This window comes from Lontra canadensis, unplaced genomic scaffold (genome assembly GCF_010015895.1).
Source record: "Lontra canadensis isolate GAN:19392208 unplaced genomic scaffold, GSC_riverotter_1.0 scaffold111, whole genome shotgun sequence".
Taxonomy (NCBI): domain Eukaryota; kingdom Metazoa; phylum Chordata; class Mammalia; order Carnivora; family Mustelidae; genus Lontra; species Lontra canadensis.
This window is the reverse complement of record NW_022631105.1, coordinates 4,912,625-4,937,453: the sequence shown is the minus strand read 5'-3', so window position 1 is coordinate 4,937,453 and position 24,829 is coordinate 4,912,625. Positions and strand designations below refer to the sequence as shown.

The following is a 24,829-nucleotide window of genomic DNA, read 5'->3' as shown; positions in this document are numbered from 1 at the left end:
TTGCAGGGAGCAGAAGTGGTGGCTTAATTTGTCCATTGGAAATTCTTGAATGCTCACTGAATTTTATGTGCTGTGCCAACTTCTAAGGAAAGATTTGTGACCTGGGAATTATTCATGTCCTCAGGGATGTATCACTTAGAAAGGCAGACAGATAAGATCAGTATCTTGGGATAATTGTGCATAGGATATGGTAGGAGTACCCCACGTGCAGTGTTTTTTAATATTGGTTCAGCATGGTTTATTGCCTTTGTCATTCACCTACCTTCAGTTCTTTGCTAGTACGAGTGGCGCTGTGAGGAACATTTGCTGTGTAAGTGTTTTCTGTAATTGGGATTTTTAGGATGGATTTCTGCTAGTACAATTACAAGTCACAGTGCAGAAATTATTTTAGTTCTCATTCATATTCTCAATATTACAAATCTGCTTATGTGGGTTTTTTTTTTAATTTTTTTTTATTTTTTTCGACAGAGATCACAAGTAGGCAGAGAGGCAGGCAGAGAGAGAGCAGAGGAAGCAGGCTCTCCGCCAAGGAGAGAGCCTGATGTGGGGCCTGATCCTAGGACCCTGGGATCATGACCTGAGCCAAAGGCAGAGGCTTTAACCCTCTGAGCCACCCAGGGTTCCCTGTTTTTTGTTTTAAATTTCTCATGTGGATTTCAGAGAGGTTTGTCTGTGTTTCTACTTTTTAACATTCTTGGACCTATAGGGTTTTTTGTTTTGGACTTTTTTTTTTTTTTTTTTTTAACCTGTGACAAATTTATGTAAAAAGTACACATATGTATATATGTATGATGCACACAATTTAATACCTGGTTATAATATGAACACCTGTGTAGCTACCACCCAGGTCAAGACACAGCATCCAGATGCCCTCTGTATCCCTGCTCTGGTCACAGCCCCTGGCCCCAGAGCTGTCATTACCCTGACCTGGTGATCATTTCCTCACTTTCCTGTAGTTTTACCATCTCTGCGTGCGTCTCTAAACAATATAGTTTGGTTTTTGCCTGTTCTTGGACGTCATATAAAATGAAGCCATTAGACTCCTTTTGTCCTTGCTGCTTTTACTCAATATTGCTTTAAAAAACTCATCTGGGTTACAGTGTATGGCTCTGCTTTATACAGCACTGAAAGAGGGTCATGTTCTGTTAATATATCATAACTTACCCAGTTTACTGTTGGTGGGGAGGTTGGGTGGTTTTCCATTGTCTTTCTTTAATGCCACAGGTGGTGCTGTTACCCGTGCTGTTACTCCCGCCTTACAAGAGGAAAACTGGTTGGAGGGCATGCCTCTCTCTACCTTTAGGAGGTGATGTTTTCCCAGCACATCAGGTGGCTCTGCGGCTGGCCTGTAGGGGCTTGCCAGCTTCCTTTCACCTGACCCAGACGTGGAGGGGAGACCTCCGCTGGCTCCTGGGGGCCAATGTGGTCTGCTGGCCGAGCGGGGCTGACTTCTGCTCTCTCGGGCTTCGTGTGAGAATCTGCTGCAGTTCTGCTAAGCCCAGTGTCAGAACCTGGGCGGGTCATGAACCCCCTCCCCGCTCTCAGGCAGGACTGCATCCAGGGACTGTCTGTTTGGGTTTCTGGTCTCTACAGCCTTATGTCCTGTGATTGGAGGCAGACAGCGGTGACTCTGATTTTGTCCTCTCGGACTGTCCATGGTGTTCTCTGTGAGAAGGTAAGGACGCGCCACGCAGGAGGACAGTAGCCCGGCTGCTGCTTGCTCTCCGTGTTCGTGCTCCTGCCTGTCTTGCCTGTTTCACCATCCTCATGGGCATTGGTTTTCATCGTTTAATTTTTAATGCTTTTAATCACAAACATGTATTCAGTAACAAAATAGCATAGAACAACTTTTGACGAGGAGTGACTGACTCCCTCTTTGCTCCCTGTTCTCAGTCCACCTCCGCAGAAGCGAATTCTTACACTGTTTTTATTTCGGGTCTTCTGTTTATTGCTTCTTTCGCTCTAGAGGAACATATTCCTCTTTTCCCTGTCAAACTGATTTTAGGTCCTTTCTCTGGGAAAAGTGAAAATTTTGTTCCTTTATGTCATTGTCTTCTGCTCTCCGGCGTGGCGGGGTAGTATGGGTGTTTCTGCAGCAGCGTTTTTTCCTTCTGGCGCTGGGAGAGAGCCGTGCCTGTGGGCTGTGACAGCACCATCTGACCCGCCTCCTTGCGCCGCCAGGACATAAGCACTCCTTCCTCCTCCTGCCGCTTTCCCCCACTCTTCTCTCCGTTCTTCTGTGCGCTCTCTCACTTTTAGGATTTCAAGGCTGCTAACTTTTTAAGTTGGATGTTTAGATTTTTTAAATTTTTCATCCTTTTTCCCTTCCTAATGTATGCATTTAAGGAGATAAACTTTCTAATCATGGTTTTAGCTGCATCCCACAAAGTACTATTTCTGTCATTTATTTCAGAATATTTTCATTATAATGGCTTTTCTGACCTATAGGTTATTTAGCAGTACCTTCATTATTTCCCAGACATATGAGGATTTTATAATTACGTATTCCTAGCTTAGTATACACTGTGATTAAGAAATAGTCTGTATGATTTTAATTCTTTGAAAATTGGTGAGATTCGCTTTATGGCCAAGCACATGAGTAATTTTTGTAAATTTTCCTGTGTGCCTGGAAAATTTGTATTTTTTTGTGGTTGTTAAAAATGGGATTCTGGGGGTGCCTGGGTGGTTCAGTGGGTTAAGGCCTCTGCCTTCGGCTCGGGTCATGATCTCAGGGTCCTGGGATTGAGCACCGCATCGGGCTCTCTGCTTGGCAGGGAGCCTGCTTCTCTTCCTCTCTCTCTGCCTGCCTCTCTGCCTACTTGTGATCTCTGTCTTTATTTTTTTTTAAGATTTTATTTATTTATTTATTTATTTGACAGATCACAAGTAGGCAGAAGTTCTTCTGTCTTTGTCAGAAGGGTTTTCAGATATGCATAAATTTGGTTTCTTTTTTGACCATATCTATCTGTCTGCCAAATTTTGCACCTTGTCTTTTATCCTTGCATATTTTGAGCAGTTATTTTAAAGTCTCCGCCTGATAACTACATTATTTGAAACCCCTGCACATCTGTTCCTCTTGTAGATTCTCTTCATTCATGTGGTTTATCTTCCTAATTGCCTGGTTATTTATTTGTTTGGTTGCTTATTTACTTTTGTTTGGGGGCAGACACTGTCATGAAAAATTATGGAAATACATTCATACCTGAGATGGAGCTTTCCTCCCTGCAGAGAAGTTGTGCTTCCCTTCTAACAGGAAGCTTGGGATGCTGAAAGACATCATCACCTTAGTTCAGTTTCAGGAAGTAAGACAGCTAGAAGCTGAGCGTGTGTCTGTCTGAGGGCCAGTCTCTTTCAGCTTCTCTCATTAACCATCTCAGTCTTGGCAGTATTGACGTTTGGGGCCAGATACTTCTCTGTTGTGGGCTCTCTCTTGTGCGTTTTAGAGTATGCGGTAGTGTGCTTGGCTTCAGACCATGAGTTGTGAGTAGAAACCCTCCCCCACCCCAACCACTCCATTGCAGCTGCTAAAAATGTTTGTGGACATTAATGAAAGTGTTCGCTTGGGGACAAAATCATCGTATTTGAGAACTACTGGTCTAAGTCGTCATCTGGTCTCTACTTGATAGGCTCTGGAGTCCAGTTTTTATCCCACTGTTCTATGAGACTGTCAGAAGGAATTAATTCAAATCAAGTGTATTTCTAGTAACAGTGTTGTAATTCATAAAGTATTTTTAATGCTTAGAAAAGTAGCCTTCATTTCCCAGATATCTAGTATATCATTGGCATCTAGAAAATTCAGTTATGGGGCCCAGCTCATTCCCTGATGTTAGATAAAATGTTTCATAATAGTTAATCTGCTCTTTATTAGAGATGTTCCAAAGGTACACTGAATTTTTTAAATAACAAAGATGGTAGATAATTGGCTCTCTACAATTGGTACAGTAATTTTTTCCTTTTCTAGGTCACCTACAATGGCCGGAGGATTGTTCGCCATGAATAGACACTATTATAATGAACTTGGACAGTATGACAGTGGCATGGATATCTGGGGAGGAGAAAATTTAGAAATATCATTTCGGGTAATTTTTTCATGTTTAACTCTGTGTAGTGGAATATAATTTTCATCTACGATCTCTTATTTTCTGTAAGTTCTCTTTGATTATCTTTGTTAACAAATTGTCTTTAATGAAGGCTACTTTATCATAATCCGTGATGGGGATAATATCCATTCAAAGTGTGGAAAGTATTTAAGCAGCCTTGTAAGAATTTAAAAGGGAAGGTTGTAATGAATGGTTGGGTATAATTTCAGATGTCTAAATGTGCATTTGCGGTAGAGTTTTGTTCTTTGCCAGTTTATGAATCTTACTTGCTAACCCTGGACATATGTATTAGGGTGACTGGATGTCCCTGATTGCTCAAGACTGTCCTGGTTCACACCTGTTCTCCCAGGAAAATTATTAATAGCTCCCATTCCACTTTCAGAAGTAGCTAGCAGAATACTTTATATATACAAGTCCCTCCAACCCGAGAAAGGAATTAATCTCCTCTCCAACTGCTGAAGTTGGAAAGATGGTGGTATGGGTGGGGTCTGGGACTCGGGGAACTATGGAAGTGGAAGACAGTCTTTGCAAGGGGCAGAATGAGGGCAAGGGAAAGAACTCAGACTTCTCCATACCAGCTGATGTCCTCACTCCCCACCTCCCAGCTCTGGGGCTCCATAGCAGAAACCCCATCCACAATACTGCAGTATGTTGTGCATGTATCATTTTGTATTTTTACGATGTATTGACTATAGCGTTTTTAAAAAAGGTAGTTTTTCATACATAATCTTTAGAATTTTAATCTTTTAGAATTTAGAATCTTTTAGACACAGGGTGGTAAAAGAATGGTATGCTATTTTAGAATTTAGTTTCTTTTTAATCATAAAGATATAATTTTTTTGTTTTAAAGATTTTATTTATTTGTCAGAGAGGGAGAGAGAGCGAGCACAGGCAGACAGAATGGCAGGCAGAGGCAGAGGGAGAAGCAGGCTCCCTGCAGAGCAAGGAGCCCGATGCGGGACTCGATCCCAGGACGCCGGGATCGTGACCTGAGCCGAAGGCAGCAGCTTAACCAACTGAGCCACCCAGGCGTCCCAAAGATATAATTTTTTTAATGTACCCTTTCACTTTCTTGTATTTGGTAGTTACATAAAACATCTTGAAAAGTCTCACAAACACCTATCTGATAAAGATTAATTTCATGAAAACGCATACATTGATTTCATAGCAGAGCAAGGCAACTATTAATACATATTTTGCTTCTGACCAGATTTGGATGTGTGGAGGTAAACTCTTCATCATCCCTTGCTCTAGAGTCGGACACATTTTCCGAAAAAGGCGACCGTATGGTTCTCCTGAAGGCCAGGACACCATGACCCACAACTCCTTGAGGCTGGCGCATGTTTGGTTGGATGAATACAAGGTGAGATTAAGTTACTCTGCTGGAAGGGTCTGCTCGGCTCTAGCTCCTTTGCAGACAGCTCTGGTTACCTGCCTTTTCACTCTTGCACATTTCTGTGGGACAATCTATGCTTCAGGGCCATCCCTTTTGTACATTTCTTTTCCTCCCATTTTTTGTTGTGACCCTTCTTCTAATTTTCCAAATGACCACTCTATAATAGGAAATACAGCCAACATAAGAAATTCTCTTGTCAGTGTCTTTATTCCTCTGACTCCCACGGAACGTGGCTCCTTTTCTTTGCTCCTTGGGCTTCACTGTGTCCCAGTCTCTCCACTTTCCCTGTTAGGCTCTGCACTAGTAGCACTTTCTCTTTCTGCTGTGCTATTTCCTTTGTAACATCTTTATTGAGGTGTAATTCACAAGTCATTTTATCAGCCCCACAAGAAACTCTGTGTCCTTCAGCCATCACCCCTCGTCTCCTACAGCCCCACACCAGCTACTGGTCTACCTCCTGACTCTCTAGATTTGCCTGTTTGGGACCTTCCCACAAATGGAATCCTACCACACATGGTCTTTTGTGACCACCTTAGTAAGCATAACGTTTTCAGGTTCATCCATATGGGTACCATGTAGCATTACTTCATTCCTTTTTTATTGCCAAATAATATTCCATTGTGTGATTACACATTTTATCCATTCGTGAGTTACGAGAAATGCTACTGTGAACATTTGTGTACAGTTAATTTTTTTAAACGTGCATTTGAGTGTCTACTGTATACCAGGCTCTGTGTTAGGTTTTGGGAAATGCACTGGGCATGGAGGTGTGTGCTGTCAGGAGAAGATCACTGCATGGGGAGCAGAAGTGGGGGCTTGTGGTCATGCATCTGCCACACTGCGTGTTTCCTCCCTTCTCCCTCATCTAGACTCCAGGCTTGTTCTCCGTGTTCCTCAGCTTTGAGTCACACTGTCTACCAGCAGCTCTCAGAAAGTGGTTCCCAGGCCCATGTAAATGTTTAGCAGGGAAAAGCTGTTGTCATAGGCAGATAACACAGTATTTGCCATTTTCCTCTTGTTGACCTTGCCCTGATGCTGCAAAAGCAGCTGAGTCATAGAAATCATGGTGTTTGTGATCTCGTGCTCCGAGTGCTGTGAGACACGCTGAGCGCGCAGAAAGCACCTTTTGCTGTAGACTGAACCACGTGGTTGTTTTCAAGGGAAAATGCGTGCAGTTGTTTGAGCTGCTTGTAGTTGTGAGTTAACTAGTCACTTTTCTCCACGGAGTACTTTTTATGTAGAAGAATGGCTCACAAACCACAAACCATGCTTATTTATATTTGGACATTTGGCGCACATTCCCGAAAATGAACCAGCTGAGCCTCTTCACTTCAGCTGACAGCACTTGTTGCAAGTGGAAAACTCGGATCGATCCCTGGGAGCTTGATGGCTTCCAGTGCTTAAATGCTCTTTTGATGAGATTAGGAATGTTTATGAATATAACTTTTTATATTATATAGTGACATTTGTCAATATTTGGAACTTTGCCACCCAGTTTTTTCCAAATGACTGACTATGATGGTATAGAAATCTTGGCTGGGGAGAGGATCCATTCAGAGAGCCGGATAGAGCAGTAGATTTTAATGCAACTTACAAAAAGCTCAGTGATACAAGTTAAAGGTTAGTTACAGTGTGGAATATGAAAAGTTAGAGTTTTTGGTAAAATATCAAAGAGGGGTGCCTGGGTGGCTCAGTTGGTTAAACGTCTGCCTTCGGCTCAGGTCATGATCTCAGGGTCCCTGGATCGAGCCCCACGCTATGCGGAGGGTCTGCTTCTCCCTCTCCTGCTCCCTGGCTTGTACTCTGACAAAATCTTTAAAAAATATATCAAAAAAGAATAGTCATAATTCTCTGAAACTATTAAAATATCCCTTGCATTTTAAGCTATATATTTTCATACACTCAATTTTTAAAAATCTGTTTAACCAAACATGACAGTAATAGGTTCACATGCAGAAATGAGAGTTCAGCTTTCTTTTTAGCCAAACATTGAAAAGATTTGTAAAACTGTAAAGCAATGTCACTGTTCTCACTACATTTTTTGTTGCTCTTCAGAGCACGTTTATGTTGATAGGTAGTGAGTTATTTTTAACAAATTAAATGTTTTAACTTTCCATATGGTAAATACCAGTAGATAAACTCACACAAACAGAAGCTCCTTGGACCCAATAATCAATTATCTTTGACACTCCAGAATCCTGACAGAGTCTGAGAACTGCCGGCCTCACACGTCGCCTGCCTCATTGATTCTGAGATCACATTTTACATGTTTTGCCATTTCTGAAATAGGGATGTATCTTAGAATTTAAAATGTCATATTGTCAGTGATGGACCCAGTTGTGTGAAAAGTTTATACTGACATTTTTCGGCAATATCAAGAAAACACTGGCATGAAAAATAATTTGCTGATAATACTCGTTTTAAGCAAAAAACCTGTTCTCTTATTTTTCCTTTTTTTTTTTTTAAATTTAGGAGCAGTATTTTTCCTTAAGACCTGATCTGAGGACCAAAAGCTATGGAAATATCAGTGAGCGTGTTGAATTGAGGAAGAAGTTGGGTTGTAAATCATTTAAATGGTATCTGGATAATATTTACCCAGAGATGCAGATATCTGGGCCCAACGCCAAACCCCAGCAACCCATTTTTATCAATAGAGGGCCAAAACGCCCCAAAGTCCTTCAGCGTGGAAGGGTAAGGAAGTAATATCAAAGTATTTCATGAAAAGTTATATGATTGCATAAATGACATTTTAGACTTAGAGTATCATTTCAGTGATAGACTTTAGCTTGCTTCTGTTGTGTTCTTTGGGTGGGACCTTCCTCCACTCAGGTATTAAGACTTTAGAAACGTTAGTATCTCCACTGTTACTATTAACATCCTTAAAGAGTGCGTCACTTCTGTAAGTTACATGCTAGCTTCCAAGAGGGTGGATATAAATAGGAACAGACCAGTAAAGGCGCTATAAGTCAGTATGAAACTCGTTTGGCAGAACCAAGTCCCAAAAGGAAAACAAAAGGAGAAATGGGGCTGGTCTCTTCCGTTGGGCCAAAGCTCTGGGAACCGACCCCAGAGAGGAAGTGGAGGATGGTGGCACAGCCTTATGGCTCACACCCGGGGGGCCGAGCGGTCATCTGAGCTGCGCAGAAAGCCCGCAACCTGCCACATCTCTGTACGTGTTCCCTTTTGTTTCTGAAGGACTTTGTTCACAGTTCTGTATCACATTTAAATTTTAGGGGTCTAGTCCTAAAATCATACCTTTTTCCTGAGTCATTTCTTAGAATCTGCTTTCTGAAAGTAAGCTACTGTTCCTGAAAGTAGATACTCTGATGGTTGTGGGGTTTTCTCTTCTTTTGTGTTAAGAAGGCAGCGCCCCATAGGATCTTTCACGACGGCAGCTTTCCTCCGTGACTCTTCAGCTACAGAGCTTTCCCCTTCTTTTTATGAGATTACAAACAAAATCAAGGTGTTTTCTTAAGGAAAAATGGACAGAACTGGGGTTTGTCCACGTAGTGGAAACCCTTTCCATTATCCTTCCCTTGCACGTCCAAGCCCCTTTCACGCACCAGTCCTTTACCCAGGCTGGATACTCAGTTCCTAATCTGTGTTCCTCACATTCAGCTACGTACTCTCTTGTTTGTACCTTCTATTCTTACTTTCTCGATTTCATTTGAAGGTTCTTCAGGGCTGAGATGTTTTAATTTCCTTCCTCCCCTATAGTAGATTAGTAAACCTGTATCTTTAGGTAGAATTTCTACATGACACTGCTTACGTATATTGTTAACATTACCTATAACCTTGAAGTCTATTGTGATACCCTATGTAGTGAAGCTAGAATTTAGGAATTAAAAAATCCTTCTGTTTTTATGACCTTTAAAATTCACAGCTTTGGAGTAATGTATTCACATTATCTAGCACTCTAAGGTATCTTCTGCCAAGAGCAATCTCTCTTTTTACAGCTCTATCACCTCCAGACCAACAAGTGTCTGGTGGCCCAGGGCCGTCCAAGTCAGAAAGGAGGCCTGGTGGTGCTTAAAGCATGTGACTACAGTGACCCAAGTCAGGTGAGTCATGCATGCCCCCGGGCTCAGCCATGGGTCCTTGGAAAGTGTCCTTCAGTGAAGGGAACTTGGGGTGGTCCCTGAGGAGGGAGGGAGGTTTGGAAGACCCTGGAGATTTTACTCTTGACTTTCCTTAGCTGACATGGAATGACTTTGTGTCCTTTGTATATTTTTCCTACCTTTGCTCCTGTGTGTTAGAAGCATCCTTTGTACTCTGCAGTCACACAGCAGGTCAAAAGTGGCAAAGGAGGGGCACCGGGGTGGCTCAGCGGGTTAAGCCTCTGCCTTCGGCTCAGGTCATGATCTCAGGGTCCTGGGATCAAGCCCCACATCAGGATCTCTGCTCAGCAGGGAGCCTGCTTCCCACACCCCACCCTGCCTGCCTACTTTTGATCTCTCTCTCTGTCAAATAAATAAATAAAATTTTTTTAAAGTGGCAAAGGAAGGGCAGGCACATTAATGCAGGAAATGAATTAATAACTTCAGTAGAGTTTTCTCTGAAATCAAATTTCTCTGAGTTTTAGTAGTCTCATCAGAAGAAACCATAACAAAAAAGTTTATTTCATTCACATAACCTGTTCTCATGTAATCTTTCCAATGGTGTTAAAGTAGGCCTAAAAATAAGCTAAAAACTTAGGAGAGTTTGGAACAGTAATTTCAAACTGACTTGTATCTGACGGAAGTCTAATCCCCTGGTTGTGAAACCGCACGCCTCTGCGGTCTGAGCACGTCACAGGGAGGGGATTTTCATTCCCACTTGCCTGTCGGGGTGGCCCCAGTCAGGACTAAAATGGACAGACCACGTGTGTTCTCTGAAATTTCATAGAAGACCCTCTGTTTCTAGGGAAGCTTGCAAAGGATGGAAGATGTCATCCACACCAGAAAATAGGATTTAGAAGGGGTTCTGTGCAGTGTCTGGGTCTGAGAGCTATCAGACTCGCGGACACCAAAGTGTCCAGCTGGACTGCCGCCTTTGGTTACATGAGATCACTGAGCCTTGTTCCAGAAAATGGGAGAAGTTTGAGGAAATGGAGTTACATGCTCCTGTTTGTTGGGATCAGGTAGATCTGAACTGATACTGTAACCACCAGCCACACGGAGCTCTTTACATTTAATTACAATGAAATAAATTATGTGTTTCCTCATGTTGGACAACACAGGTTATAAAACATGAGCATCATTGCAGAAAGTTCTATTTATAGAACTCTTCATGTTAATGGAAACAGTGCACATAAATTTTGGGCCTGGAGGTAGAAATACTAATGACTAAAATAATTCAGAGATGAAAGTATATTCCTTATGGATTTAGTGAAGGTGCATTTTGGAGAATAAGTTATTCCTCACTCTTGTCCCGTTCAGCCAGTTTTAGGCCTTTGTTTCTGAAAATAATCTGGGAGACAGAGAAGACTGTCCTGGAAGATCTGCACATCTAAAGAAAAAACCCCGTTTCTGGGCCCTCCAAGGAAATCATCATCTCAGCCTAAATGCTGTGGTGATCTGGGTTTAGAGTAGAACTTTCCCAGCATGACATGTGTATGGGCTCCTGCGTATCGGCGCGGCCCAGGTGAGGCATGTCTGCGCGGACAGGCTGTGCTGCCTAGCGATGGGGAGCACCGTGGGATTGTGAGATGCTGGAACTGGAAAGGTCTCCAGTCACGTGCTCAGTTAACTGAGTCCGTTAAATTCAACGAACAAAAGTTAACCACTGTTTCGGTTTCTTCCTGGGATTACACTTCCTGTTCCTGTTCATTCATTCATTCCATTTTCAGGTGACTGAGCTGACGCTGCCTGCATGTGACTCAGGTTTGCAGGTCTCTCCCTGCTTTCTGAGACCGCGTGGAGTAACCCCAGTCTTCTCCCACGGATAGGTGACCGGGGGCGCAGCTCAAATTTCAAATCTGAAGAGGACCTTGGAGTTCTGATCTTTGATTCTCTTCCTCAGATTTGGATTTATAATGAAGAGCACGAGTTGGTTTTAAATAACCTCCTTTGCCTGGATATGTCAGAAACTCGCTCATCAGACCCACCACGACTCATGAAGTGCCATGGGTCGGGAGGATCCCAGCAGTGGACCTTCGGGGTGAGGAGCTTGCTGGGGAGGATGGGAGCGCGTGAGGAAGCAGGTGGAGCTAAGGGGGGAGCAGGGCAGATGTCCTCCTAGTTTACCTGACAGAAAGTAGTTCTGAGTTTGTCCTGTCATTAAATAAAGCATCTGAGCTAGTCCTCATGTCTTCTGGATCTCTCTATCTTCTCTACCACATTCTGGCAGCAAAGTCTTTTAAGTTAAAGCAAGTAATTGTTGGTATATTTTTCTTGTTACTTTTTTTCCAGAAGAGTAATCGGCTGTACCAGGTGTCAGTTGGACAGTGCCTGAGAGTGGTCGATCCACTGAGTCACAAAGGCTATGTTGCGATGGCGATCTGCGATGGCTCTTCCTCACAACAGTGGCATCTGGAAGGTTAAGCGGATGCAGCGGGCGGCGGTCGGCATGGTAATTCATCAGGGTTCACCTCCGCTGTGAGCTGTGAGGCTTGAGAAGTTGCTGGTTACAAGAAAATCCCTGAAATGATTTCCTGATTAAGTAGAACCATTTTTGAGAGGATAAGACACAGATATACTAGAGACTGGCGCACAGATGGTCATCAGAAAGGGAATCTGTTTTACCAAGACATTAACATCACTTCTGAGCTGCTAAGGAATTTCTTGCTGATGGTGAGAAATTAGGATACAATTTTAACTCTATAAAGGGTCAGGTTTGCACAGAGGACAAACCCAGGAAATTGACATTTCTGTTCAAACTTATTTATGCTTTTTAATCCCTTTAATAATGGAATGGCATTTGTCTGATCAGGAACTTGTCATGATTTCCTTTTTTTAGAAGGACTTCATAGGAAACAAATTTTTTTTTTTACTTATATTATCATGTCCTAAATAATTTTAAACAGACTGAATCCACATTACTTTTAACTTCAGAGGACCTCCTTTATAAGATTATATATTTAAGAGGCAGTTAAGTATTATAAATTATTTTGATGAATTATGGTACTATTGACATGAAAATAAAGGGTCCTTTTGATGATTTATGTGGGACTTTTTGTCTGCTCTTCTTGTGTTAGGGTCTCTGATCTGCATGCAGACCACCATGTGTGTATCACATGATGAGCGGGACACCCGGGTTGGGCTAGTGAGCCAGCAAGCGAGGTCACAGCACCATTCCTTAGCTTGAACTGGGTGAACTTGATGCTGAAAGTCTGTGAGTTTGGATAATTTGCACTAAAGCTGCCTGTGAGTCATCCAGGTAGAGTTGCTAAGTAGGCATTAGGTATAGAGGTCAAGGTCCGTCCTCAGAAATCCGAATTCAGATTACTGATTCAGTTTCATTGCTGGTCATCGGTCTGTTCAAATTTTTTATTCCTGCTTCAGTTTTGGTAGGTTACATATTTCTAGGAATTTGTCCCATTTCTTCTAAGATGTCTAATTTGTGGGCATCTAGGTTTTCACAGTCTGTTACAGTTGTTACTTCTCTTTCATTACTTTGTTAACTTGGGTCTTTTTTTTTTTTTTTTTTTTTTTAATGAGTGTGACTAGAGATTTATCAGTTTTTCAGAGAAACAGTTCCTGGTCTTATTGAGCTGTTCTGTTGTTTTTTTAGTTTCCATATCCTTCATTTCTGATCTTTACTATTCCCTTCCTTCTGCTGTGTTTATTTCCTTTAGGTGTAAGGTTAGGTTTGAGGTTTTTCTTGCCTCCTGAGGTAGGCTTGTATTGCTGTATACTTCCCTCTTAGAAGCACTTCTGCCGCATCCCGAAGATTCTGGACTGTCATCCGTGTGATTTTTTCTTCTTCAGTAGCATGTTCTGTACCTTCATGTATTTGGATGAACTTCCATGAAATTGAGTCTGTAATAAAAAAACTCCCCCCAAAAATGAAAGTCCGAGATGAGACAGCTTCACAGGCAAATTCTTCCAAACATTTAAAGAAGAGTTAATACCTTTTCTCAAACTTTTATTCCAGAAAATAGAAGAGGAAGGAAAACTACCAAATTCATTCTGTGAGGCCAGTATCACTGTGATACCAAAACCAGATAACGACACCACAAAAAGAACTATAAGCTAATATCTTGGATGAATACAGATGCAAAAAAATCCTCAACAAAATATTAGCAAACCAAACCTAACAATACACTGAAACCTCCTACTCCCAATTCCAGGATGCAAGGGGGTCAGTATTCACAAAACAGCAGAACCATATTATCATTTCAATAGATGCAGAAAACAGCACTGACAAACCATAACATCCATTCATGATAAAAACCCTCAACAGTGTAGGTCTAGAAGGAATATACCTTAACATAATCAAGGCCTTATGTGACAAATCCACAGCTAACATCATACTCAGTGGTGAAAAACAGCTTTTCCCATAAGGTCAGGAATAAGAGATGTCCACTCACTGCCTTTACTCACCATTAGTGCTGGAGTCCTCGCCACAGCAGTGAGACAACAACAAAATACAAGGCTTCCGAACTGGTGAGGGAGAAATAAAACTCCCACCAGTCTTTGCAGAGGACATGATATTTGGGCCCCCCAAAAACCACCAGAACTGAGAAATGAATTCAGTGAAGTCACAGAATACAAAGTGTAGAGAAATCTGTTGCATTCCTAGACACTAAAAATGAAGCAGCAAAAAAAATTTAAAATCCCTTTTATAATTGCACCCAAAACAATAAAATATCTCATAATAAACTTAACTGAAGAGGTGAAAGGCCTATACTCTGAGAATTACAAAACACTGGATGAAAGAAATTCAAAACGACCCAAAGAAGTGGAAGAACACCCGTGCTCCTGAACTGAAAGAACAAATCCTGTTAACATGTCTGCGCTGCCTGAAGCGTGCGTGGACCGAATGCAGCCCCTAGCAGAATACAGGATACCATTTTTCATGAAACTAGAACAGACAGTCCTAAAATTTGTGTGGAACTGTAAAAGACCCCAAATAGCCCAGGCAGTCTTGAAAAAGAAAAAAACTGGAGGTATCACAATTCCAGATTTCAAGTTCTGTTACAGAGTGGTAGTAATTAAAACAATATGGCACTGGCATAAAAATACATCAATAGAATAGAAAATGTAGAAATAAACCTGTAATTATATGATAATTTAGTCTTCAACAAAGAATAAATATAACAATGGGAAAAAAGGCAAGTTAAAAGAGCAGAGAAACAGAAGAAACAACACTGAAGGTCAGAACACAAATGAAATAGAAAACAAAAATGGAAAAAAAGCTGGATTAAGAACATCACTGAAATGAAATTTGTAACAATATAACAAATTGGTATTGGGAAAACTGGTCAGCTACAGGCAAAACAATGAAACTGGACCACTCACAATACACAAAAATAAAGTGGATTAAAGACTGAAATGTGAGATCGAAAACCATAAACATCCTTGGAAGTGAGCATAGGGAGTACTTTTTCCCTGACATTGGTCATAGTAACATTTTGTAGATACAGTCTCCTAAGGGAATTAAAAGTAAAAAATTTTTGGGAGTACATAAAAATAAAAGGCTTGTGCACACAAAAGAAATAACTAAAAGCCTACTGAATGGGAAGAAGATTTGCAAATGACATATCCAATAAAGGGTGTGTGTGTGTGTGTGTGTGTGTGTGTGTGTATGTCTTAACATCCAAAAAACAATCCAATTAAAAATGGGTAGAAGACTCAGACAGACATTCTTCCAAAGAGGACATCCAGATGGCCAACAGACGCATGAAAAGATGCTCAACATCTCTCATCGTCAAGGATATGCAGATCAATACTGTAGTGACGTCTCCCTTCACACCTGTCAGAAAAGCTATACAGAAACACAAGAAACAACAAATGCTGGAGAGGCTGTGCTCCTGCACGGCTGGTGGGAAGCCAAGCTGGTGCAGCCACTGTGGAAAACAGCACGGAGGTTCCTCAGGAACTTAAAACTACCATATGATCCAGTAATCGCGCTACTGGGCATTTACCGAAAAATACAAAAATACTAATTCAGTGGGATACATGGACCCTGATGCTTACTGGATCATTATTTACAATTGCCAGACTACAGAAGCAGCCCAAGTGTCCACCAATAGATAAATAAAGGTGTGGGGTGTGTGTATATACCAAACTTTATATGTACACGCGCACATACACAATCAAATATTATATGTGCTGCCGAAGTGAGCACACAAATATTATTTATCCATAAAAAAGAAAATGAAATCTTGCCATTTGTAACAGCATATGGAACTAGAGAATATAATGCTAAGTGAAATAAGAAAGAAATATAGTTTATGATATCACTCACATGGAATTTAAAAGCAATGAGCAAAGGCAAAAAAAAAAGGGGGGGGGGTTAGAGACAAACCAAGAAGCAGACTCTTCATACAGAGAACAAACTGGTGATTACTGGAGGGGAGGTGGGTGGGGGGATTAAAGAGTGCATTTACCACAATGAAAAAAAATACAAACTTCGGAATCATCTTTGCGCCCTGTAGGTGTCCAAATACAACAGGAGGTTCTTTCCACCAAAATTGCGTCTCAGAGGAGACACAGTCTTCCAGGGTCCTTTTCTCAGTTATTTTATCTTAAACCACAAAGTCCCATATTAGAAACATATTGGAGAATAATATATTCTATATGTTTTATCTTTTGTCATTCACCTTCAAAGACCAGATGGTACATACAGAAAGCAGCAAGATGGCATTAAAGATTCTGTGCTTATTTGAGAGAGACGCACAAGCAGGGGTTTGGGGCGGGAGCAGAGGGAGAGGGAGAAGCAGACTCCCTGCTGAGCAGGGAGCCCAATGTGGGGCTTGATCCCAGAGTCCTGGGATCATGATCTGATCTGAAGGCAGACGCTTTATCAACTGAACCACCCGGGTGCCCCCAAGAAACTCACTTTAAATATGAAGGCACAAATATGTTGAAATACGTGCACATGGGATGCTAACTGAAAAGTATCTGAGGTAGCTATATTAACGTCACACAGATTTTGAAGCAAAGACTATTACTAGGAATGGAAAGGACTGTCCTAGTGATAAAGGAGTCCATTAATAGGAAATAATCCCAATGTTCTTATAATACCTCAGAACTTCAAAGTATGTGCCACAAGGAGAAACAGTCTACAACTACCAGTAAAATTTCAACAAACCTCTCAATAACTGAGGAAATACGTAGGCAGAAAAAAAAAATCAGTAGGATATAGAAGACTTGACAATACTATCTACCAATTTGACATGATTAACAATTAGGAACATTCTACCTGACAAGACCAGACAGTATATGCTGCCTCTTCAATTACACATGAAACATCTACCAAGATAGGTCATGTCCTGGGATATTAAGTCTCAATAAATTTATATAAATCCAACTTATGCAAATTATGTTAGAAACCAACAATAATATTAAGTCAATAATAACATACCTGGAAAATCGTCAAATATTTGAAAAACCACCAGTAACACACATCCCAGAATCCTGTGGGTCAAAGAAGTTACAAAGCTATTTGAACTGACTGAAAGTGAAAACACAACCTACCAAAGACTGGAGGATGCAGCTAATGCAGTACTTGGAAATTCTATAGCACTGAGCACGTATATGAAAAAAGGATAAATCTTAGTATCAATGACTTAAGCTTCCACCTTAAGAAAATAGAAAAAGGAAGGGCAAGTTAGAAGAGCAAAGAAACAGAAGAAATACTAAATGTCAGAACACGAATGAATGAAATAGAAAATGAAAATAATGGAAACAATTAAAGCTGGGTTAAGAACAGCACTGAAACAAATGGAAAGATATTCCTTGCTTGTGGATTAGAAAAATATTGTTAAAATGTCCATATTACCCAAAGCAATCTATAGATTCAATGCAATCCTTATCAAAATACCAGCAGCACTTTTTACAGAACTAAAATACCAGAATTTAAATGGAACCAGAAAGTCCCCAAAAAGCTAAAGCAATTTTGAGAAACAACAACACTGGAGGTATCCGAGCAGAGTAAGAGTCCATAGTAAACCCATGCTTATGTGACCAACTGCTCTACAACAAAGACAAGAATATACAATGGGGAGAAGACGACCTGTTCAGATAAATCCTACTGGGAAAACCAGACAGCTTCATGCTAAACAATGACACACTTCATTCCATCATACCTAAAAATCAACTCAAAATGGATTAAAGACTCATGTAAATGTGAGTCCTAAAGCCATTAAAACTCCTAGACGAGAACACAGTAATGTCTTAGACGTCAACTGTAGCGACGTATTTACAGATCTCTCTCAAGGAAGGGGAAGCCAAAGCAAAATAAACAGTTGGGGCTGCACCAAAATAAAAAGCTTCTTGACCGCAAAGGCAACCAACAAAACAAACCTACCACCTGGTAGAAGATATTTGTAAATGGTACATCCAACAAAGAGTTAATATCCAAAATATGCCCAGATGTGTCACAGAAATCACACTGAAAACACATACAACTGAACACACAAGAGAGCGTGCTCAAGAATGGGCAGAGAGGGGTGCCTGGCTGGCTCGGCTGGAAGAGCATGCTCCTCGATCGTGGGGCCATGAGTTCGAGCCGCACGAGTGTAGAGATTACCAGAAATGGGGGGCGGGGCATAGGACCTGACATTTTTCCAAAAACATACAAATAACTGACACATGAAGGCATGCTCAGCATCACTCATCATGAGGGACATACAAATCAACAGCACACCCCACACCTGTCCAAGGCAAGAATCAGACAAGAACTAAGTCTTGGCAGTGATGAAAAAGCAGAGAAAGGACCCCTCATGCCCAGTTGGTGGGAATGTAAATGGGGGCAGCCCCTGTGGAAAACAGTATGGAGATGCCTCAAAATATTAAAACTAGAAATGCCATGTGATCTTGTAATTCCACTTCTGGGTATTTACCAAAAGAAAACAAAAATACTAATTCAAAAAGATACATTCTATGTTTACTGCAGTATTATTATGTACACTAGCCAAGACATAGAAGCAGCCCAAGCGTCCATCAACAGACGAAGGGATGACAATGCGTGCGCGTACCCAACAGAACAGTGCTCGGCCATAAAACAAATGAGATCTTTCCATTTGTGACAGCATGGATGGTCCTAGAGGGTATTACGCTAAGTGACATAAATCCGAGATAACAAATGATTTCACTTTGATGTGCAGCAGAAAACAAAATGAACGAAGCAGAAACAGACCCATAACCAAACAGATCTAGTGGTTGCCAGAGAGGAGGAGGTTGGAGGGGGTGGACGAAGCGGATGGGGGGTGTGGGAGGAACAGAATTTCAGTTACAGAACGAGTGAGTCGCGAGGATGAAAGGCACAGCACAGGGAGTCCAGCCAGTGCGACTGTGACAGCGTTTCGTGGTGACGGGGCTGCGGGTGTGGCGAGCGGAGTCCAATGTCCGGACCTGTACGGGCCACCGGGTTGTGTACCTGTGACAGCGCTGTGCATCTGCTGCACTGCAGGTTAAAAAACAAAAGTATCGGGGGAGGAGTCAAGATGGCGGAGAAGTAGCAGCTGAGACGACTTCAGGCAGCGGGAGATCAGCTAGATAGCTTATCTAAAGATCGCAAACACCTACAAATCCAACGGGGGATCGAAGAGAAGAACAGCAATTCTAGAAACAGAAAATCAACCACTTTCTGAAAGGTAGGACTGGCGGAGAAGTGAATCCAAAGCGATGGGAAGATAGACGGCAGGGGGAGGGGCCGGCTCCTGGCAAGCGGCGGAGCCACGGACACAAAATCGGGACTTTTAAAAGTCTGTTCCGCTGAGGGACATCGCTCCAGAGGCTAAACCGGGGTGAAGCCCACGCGGGGTCAGCGTGGCCTCAGGTCCCGCAGGGTCACAGAAGGATCGGGGGTGTCTGAGTGTCGCAGAGCTTGCAGGTATTAGACCGGGGAAGCCGGCTACAGAGACAGAGCTGAGAAGTGACTCTCAGCTCGGGGTTACCTTGAACCGGTCGCAGGCTCGGTCAGCTCGGAGCGCGGCCGGAGGCCACGGAGATGGAAGCGACCGGGCGCTTTTCTCCAAGTGCAAGTGATTGAGCTCTTTCCTCCAAGTGCGACCAGAGGCCAGGGAGACGGGGGCGGTCGGGCGCTGTTCTCTGAGGGCGCACTGAGGAACGGGACCCCGAGCTCTCGGCTCCCCCCAACCGGAGACTGGGCAGCCGCCATCTTCATTCCCGTCCGCCGGACTCTACGGAAAGCGCTCAGGGAACAAAAGCTCCCGAAAGCGAACCCGAGCGGATTACTCAGCCCGGCCCCTGGTAAGGGCGGTGCGACTCCGCCTGGGGCACAGACACTTGAGAATCACTACAACAGGCCCCTCCCCCAGAAGATCAACAAGAAACCCAGCCAAGACCAACTTCACTCACCAAGGAAAACAGCGGAATTCCAGAGGAGGAGAAAGCAAATCCTATCTGGACAAAATGACAAGGCGGAAAAACTCACCACAAAAAAAAAGAACAAGAGGCAGTACCGAAGGCTAGGGACCTAATCAATACAGACATTGGTAATATGTCAGATCTAGAGTTCAGAATGACGATTCTCAAGGTTCTAGCCGGGCTCGAAAAAGGCATAGAAGATATTAGAGAAACCCTCTCGGGAGATATAAAAGCCCTTTCTGGAGAAATAAAAGAACTAAAATCTAACCAAGTTGAAATTTAAAAAGGTATTAATGAGGTGCAATAAAAAATGGAAGCTCTTACTGCTAGGATAAATGAGGCAGAAGAAAGAATTAGTGACATAGAAGACCAAATGACAGAGAATAAAGAAGCTGAGCAAAAGACAAATACTGGACCACGAGGAGAGAATCTGAGAGATAAGTGATACCATAAGATGACACAACATTAGAATAATTGGGATTCCAGAAGAAGAAAGAGAGAGGGGAGCAGAAGGTATACTGGAGAGAATTATTGTAGAGAATTTCCCCAATATGGCAAAGGGAACAAACATCAAAATCCAGGAGATGCTAAGAACGCCCCTCAAAATCAATAAAAATAGGTCCACACCTTGTCACCTGATAGTAAAATTTACAAGTCTTAGCGACAAAGAGAAAATCCTGAAAGCGGCCCGGGAAAAGAAGTCTGTAACATACAAGGGTAAAAACATTAGACTGGCAGTGGACCTATCCACAGAGACCTGGCAGGCCAGAAAGAGCTGGCATGATATATTCAGAGCACTAAACGAGAAAAACATGCAGCCAAGAATACTATATCCAGCTAGGCTATCATTGAAAATAGAAGGAGAGATTAAAAGCTTCCAGGACAAACAAAAACTGAAAGAATTTGCAAACACCAAGCCAGCTCTACAGGAAATATTGAAAGGGGTCCTCTAAGCAAAGAGAGAGCCTAAAAGTAGGAGATCAGAAGGGAACAGAGACAATATACAGTAACAGTCACCTTACAGGCAATACAATGGCACTAAATTCATATCTCTCAATAGTTACCCTGAATGTTAATGGGCTAAATGCCCCAATCAAAAGACAAAGGGCAACAGAATGGATAAAAAAACAAAACCCATCAATGTGCTGCCTACAAGAAACTCATTTTAGACCTGAAGACACCTCCAGATTTAAAGTGAGGGGGTGGAAAACAATGTACCATGCTAATGGACATCAGAAGAAAGCTGGGGTGGCAATCCTTATATCAGATCAACTAGATTCTAAGCCAAAGATTATAATAAGAGATGAGGAAGGACACTATATCATACTCAAAGGGTCTGTCCAAAAAGAAGACCTAACAATTTTACATATCTATGCCCCTAACATGGGAGCAGCCAACTATATAAGCCAAATAATAACAAAATCAAAGAAATACATCAACAATAATAAAATAATAGTAGGGGACTTTAACACTCCCCTCACTGAAATGGACAGATCATCTAAGCAAAAGATCAACAAGGAAATAAAGGCCTTAAATGACCCACTGGACCAGATAGACATCACAGATATATTCAGAACATTCCATCCCAAAGCAACAGAATATACATTCTTTTCTAGTGCACATGGAACATTCTCCAGAATAGATCACATCCTCGGTCCTAAATCAGGTCTCAACCGGTATCAAAAGATTGGGATCATTCCCTGCATATTTTCAGACCACAATGCTCTGAAGCTAGAACTCAATCATAAGAGAAAATTTGGAAAGAACCCAAATACATGGAGACTAAACAGCATCCTTCTAAAAAATGAGTGGGTCAACCAGGAAATTAAAGAAGAATTGAAAAAACTCATGGAAACAAATGATAATGAAAACACGCCAGTTCAAAATCTGGGGGACACAACAAAGGCAGTCCTGAGAGGAAAATATATAGCAGTACAAGCCTTTCTCAAGAAATAAGAAAGGTCTCAAATACACAACCTAACCCTACACCTAAAAGAGCTGGAGAAAGAACAACAAAGAAAGCCTAAACCCAGCAGGAGAAGAGAAATCATAAACATCAGAGCAGAAATCAATGAAATAGAAACTAAAAAAAACAATAGAACAAATCAATAAAATTAGGAGCTGGTTCTTTGAAAGAATTAATAAGACTGATAACCCCCTGGCCAGACTTATCAAAAAGAAAAGAGAAAGGACCCAAATAAATAAAATCATGAATGAAATAGGAGAGATTACAACCAATACCAAAGAAATACAAACAATTATAAGAACATACTATGAGCAACTCACGCCAACAAATTCGACAATCTGGAAGAAATGGATACATTTCTAGAGACATAAAAACTACCACAACTGAACCAGAAAGAAATAGAAAACCTGAACAGACCCATAACCAGTAAGGAGATTGAAACAGTCATCAAAAATCTCCAAACAAACAAAAGTCCAGGGCCAGACAGCTTCCCAGGGAAATTCTACCAAACATTTAAAGAAGAATTAATTCCTATTCTCCTGAAACTGTTCCAAAAAACAGAAATGGAAGGAAAACTTCCAAACTCATTTTATGAGGCCAGCATCACCTTGATCCCAAAAAACCAGACAAGGATCCCATCAAAAAAGAGAATTACAGACCAATACCCTTGATGAACACAGATGCAAAAATTCTCACCAAAATACTGGCCAATAGGATCCAACAGTACATTAAAAGGATTATTCACCACGACCAAGTGGGATTTATTCCAGGGCTGCAAGACTGGTTCAACATCCACAAATCAATCAATGTGATACAATACATTAATAAAAGAAAGAATAAGAACCATATGATACTCTCAATAGATGGTGAAAAAGCATTTGACAAAGTGCAGCATCCCTTCCTGATCAAAACTCTTCAAAGTGTAGGGATGGAGGGCACATACCTCAATATTATCAAAGCCATCTATGAAAAACCCACTGCAAATATCATTCTCAATGGAGAAAAACTGAGAGCTTTTCCACTAACGTCAGGAACACAGCAAGGATGTCCGTTATCACCACTGCTGTTCAACATAGTACTAGAAGTCCTAGCCTCAGCAATCAGAAAACAAAAAGAAATTAAAGGCATCCAAATCGGCAAAGAAGAAGTCAAACTATGCAGATGATATGATATGATACAATATGTGGAAAACCCAAAAGACTCCACTCCAAAACTGCTAGAACTTGTACAGGAATTTAGTAAAGTGTCAGGATATAAAGTCAATGCACAGAAATCAGTTGCATTTCTTTACACTAACAACAAGACAGAAGAAAGAGAAATTAAGGAGTCAGTCCCATTTACAATTGCACCCAAAACCATAAGATACCTAGGAATAAACCTAACCAAAGAAGCAAAGAATCTGTACTCAGAAAACTATAAAGTACTCATGAAAGAAATTGAGGAAGACACGAAGAAATGGAAAAATGTTTCATGCTCATGGATTGGAAGAACAAATATTGTGAAAATGTCTATTCTACCTAAAGCAATCTACACATTTAATGCAATCCCTATCAAAATCCCATCCATTTTTTTCAAAGAAATAGAACAAACAATCCTAAAATTTATATGGAACCAGAAAAGACCTTGAATAGCTAAAGGAATATTGAAAAAGAAAGCCAATGTTGGTGGCATCACAATTCCAGACTTCAAGCTCTATTACAAAGCTGTCATCATCAAGACAGCATGGTACTGGCACAAAAACAGACACATAGATCAATGGAACAGAATAGAGAGCCCAGAAATAGACCCTCAACTCTATGGTCAACTAATCTTCGACAAAGCAGGAAGGAATGTCCAATGGAAAAAAGACAGCCTCTTCAACAAATGGTGCTGGGAAAATTGGACAGCCACATGCAGAAAAATAAAATTGGACTATTTCCTTATGCCACACACGAAAATACACTCAAAATGGATGAAGGACCTCAATGTGAGAAAGGAATCCATCAAAATCCTTGAGGAGAACACAGACAGCAACCTCTTTGGCCTCAACCGCAGCAACTTCTTCCTAGGAACATTGCCACAGACAACAGAAGCAAGGACAAAAATGAACTATTGGGATTTCATCAAGATCAAAAGCTTTTGCAGAGCAAAGGAAACAGTTAACAAAACCAAAAGACAACTGACAGAATGGGAGAAGATATTTGCAAACGACATATCAGATAAAGGGCTAGTATCCAAAATCTATAAAGAGCTTAGCAAACTCAACACCCAAAGAACAAATAATCCAATAAAGAAATGGGCAGAAGACATGAACAGACATTTCTGCAAAGAAGACATCCAGATGGCCAACAGACACATGAAAAAATGCTCCACATCACTTGGCATCAGGGAAATACAAATCAAAACCACAATGAGATACCTCTTCACACCAGTCAGAACAGCTAAAGTTAACAAGTCAGAAAATGACAGATGCTGGTGAGGATGAGGAGAGAGGGGAACCCTCCTACATTGTTGGTGGGAATGCAAGCTGGTGCAGCCACTCTGGAAAACAGTGTGGAGTTTCCTCAAAAAACTGAAAATAGAGCTACCCTATGACCCAGCGATTGCACTACTGGGTATATATCCTAAATATACAAATGTGGTACTCCGAAGGGGCACGTGCACCCGAATGTTTATAGCAGCATTGTTGACAATAGCCAAACTATGGAAAGAACCTAGATGTCCATCAACAGATGAATGGATAAAGAAGATGTGGTATATATTCACAATGGAATATTATGCAGCCATCAAAAGAAATGAAATCTTGCCATTTGCAATGACGTGGATGGAACTAGAGGGTATCATGCTTAGCGAAATAAGCCAATGGGAGAAAGACAACTATCATATGATCTCCCTAATATGAGGAAGTGGA

General features: G+C 41.5%; 1 protein-coding gene across 2 annotated transcripts in view; it reads left to right on the top strand.

The window, feature by feature from the left end:
* Positions 1–12,637, top strand: part of GALNT11 (polypeptide N-acetylgalactosaminyltransferase 11) — a 53,688-nt gene extending 41,051 nt beyond the window's left edge. For both annotated transcript variants that reach the window (XM_032840116.1, XM_032840117.1), the window contains 6 exons: positions 3,962–4,079; positions 5,311–5,463; positions 7,969–8,187; positions 9,453–9,557; positions 11,497–11,634; positions 11,886–12,637. In XM_032840116.1, the coding sequence (XP_032696007.1) occupies positions 3,962–4,079; positions 5,311–5,463; positions 7,969–8,187; positions 9,453–9,557; positions 11,497–11,634; positions 11,886–12,017 (865 nt within the window). In that variant the 3' untranslated portion in view covers positions 12,018–12,637. The remainder of the gene's footprint in view (positions 1–3,961; positions 4,080–5,310; positions 5,464–7,968; positions 8,188–9,452; positions 9,558–11,496; positions 11,635–11,885) is intronic.
* Positions 12,638–24,829: the final 12,192 nt, after the last annotated feature.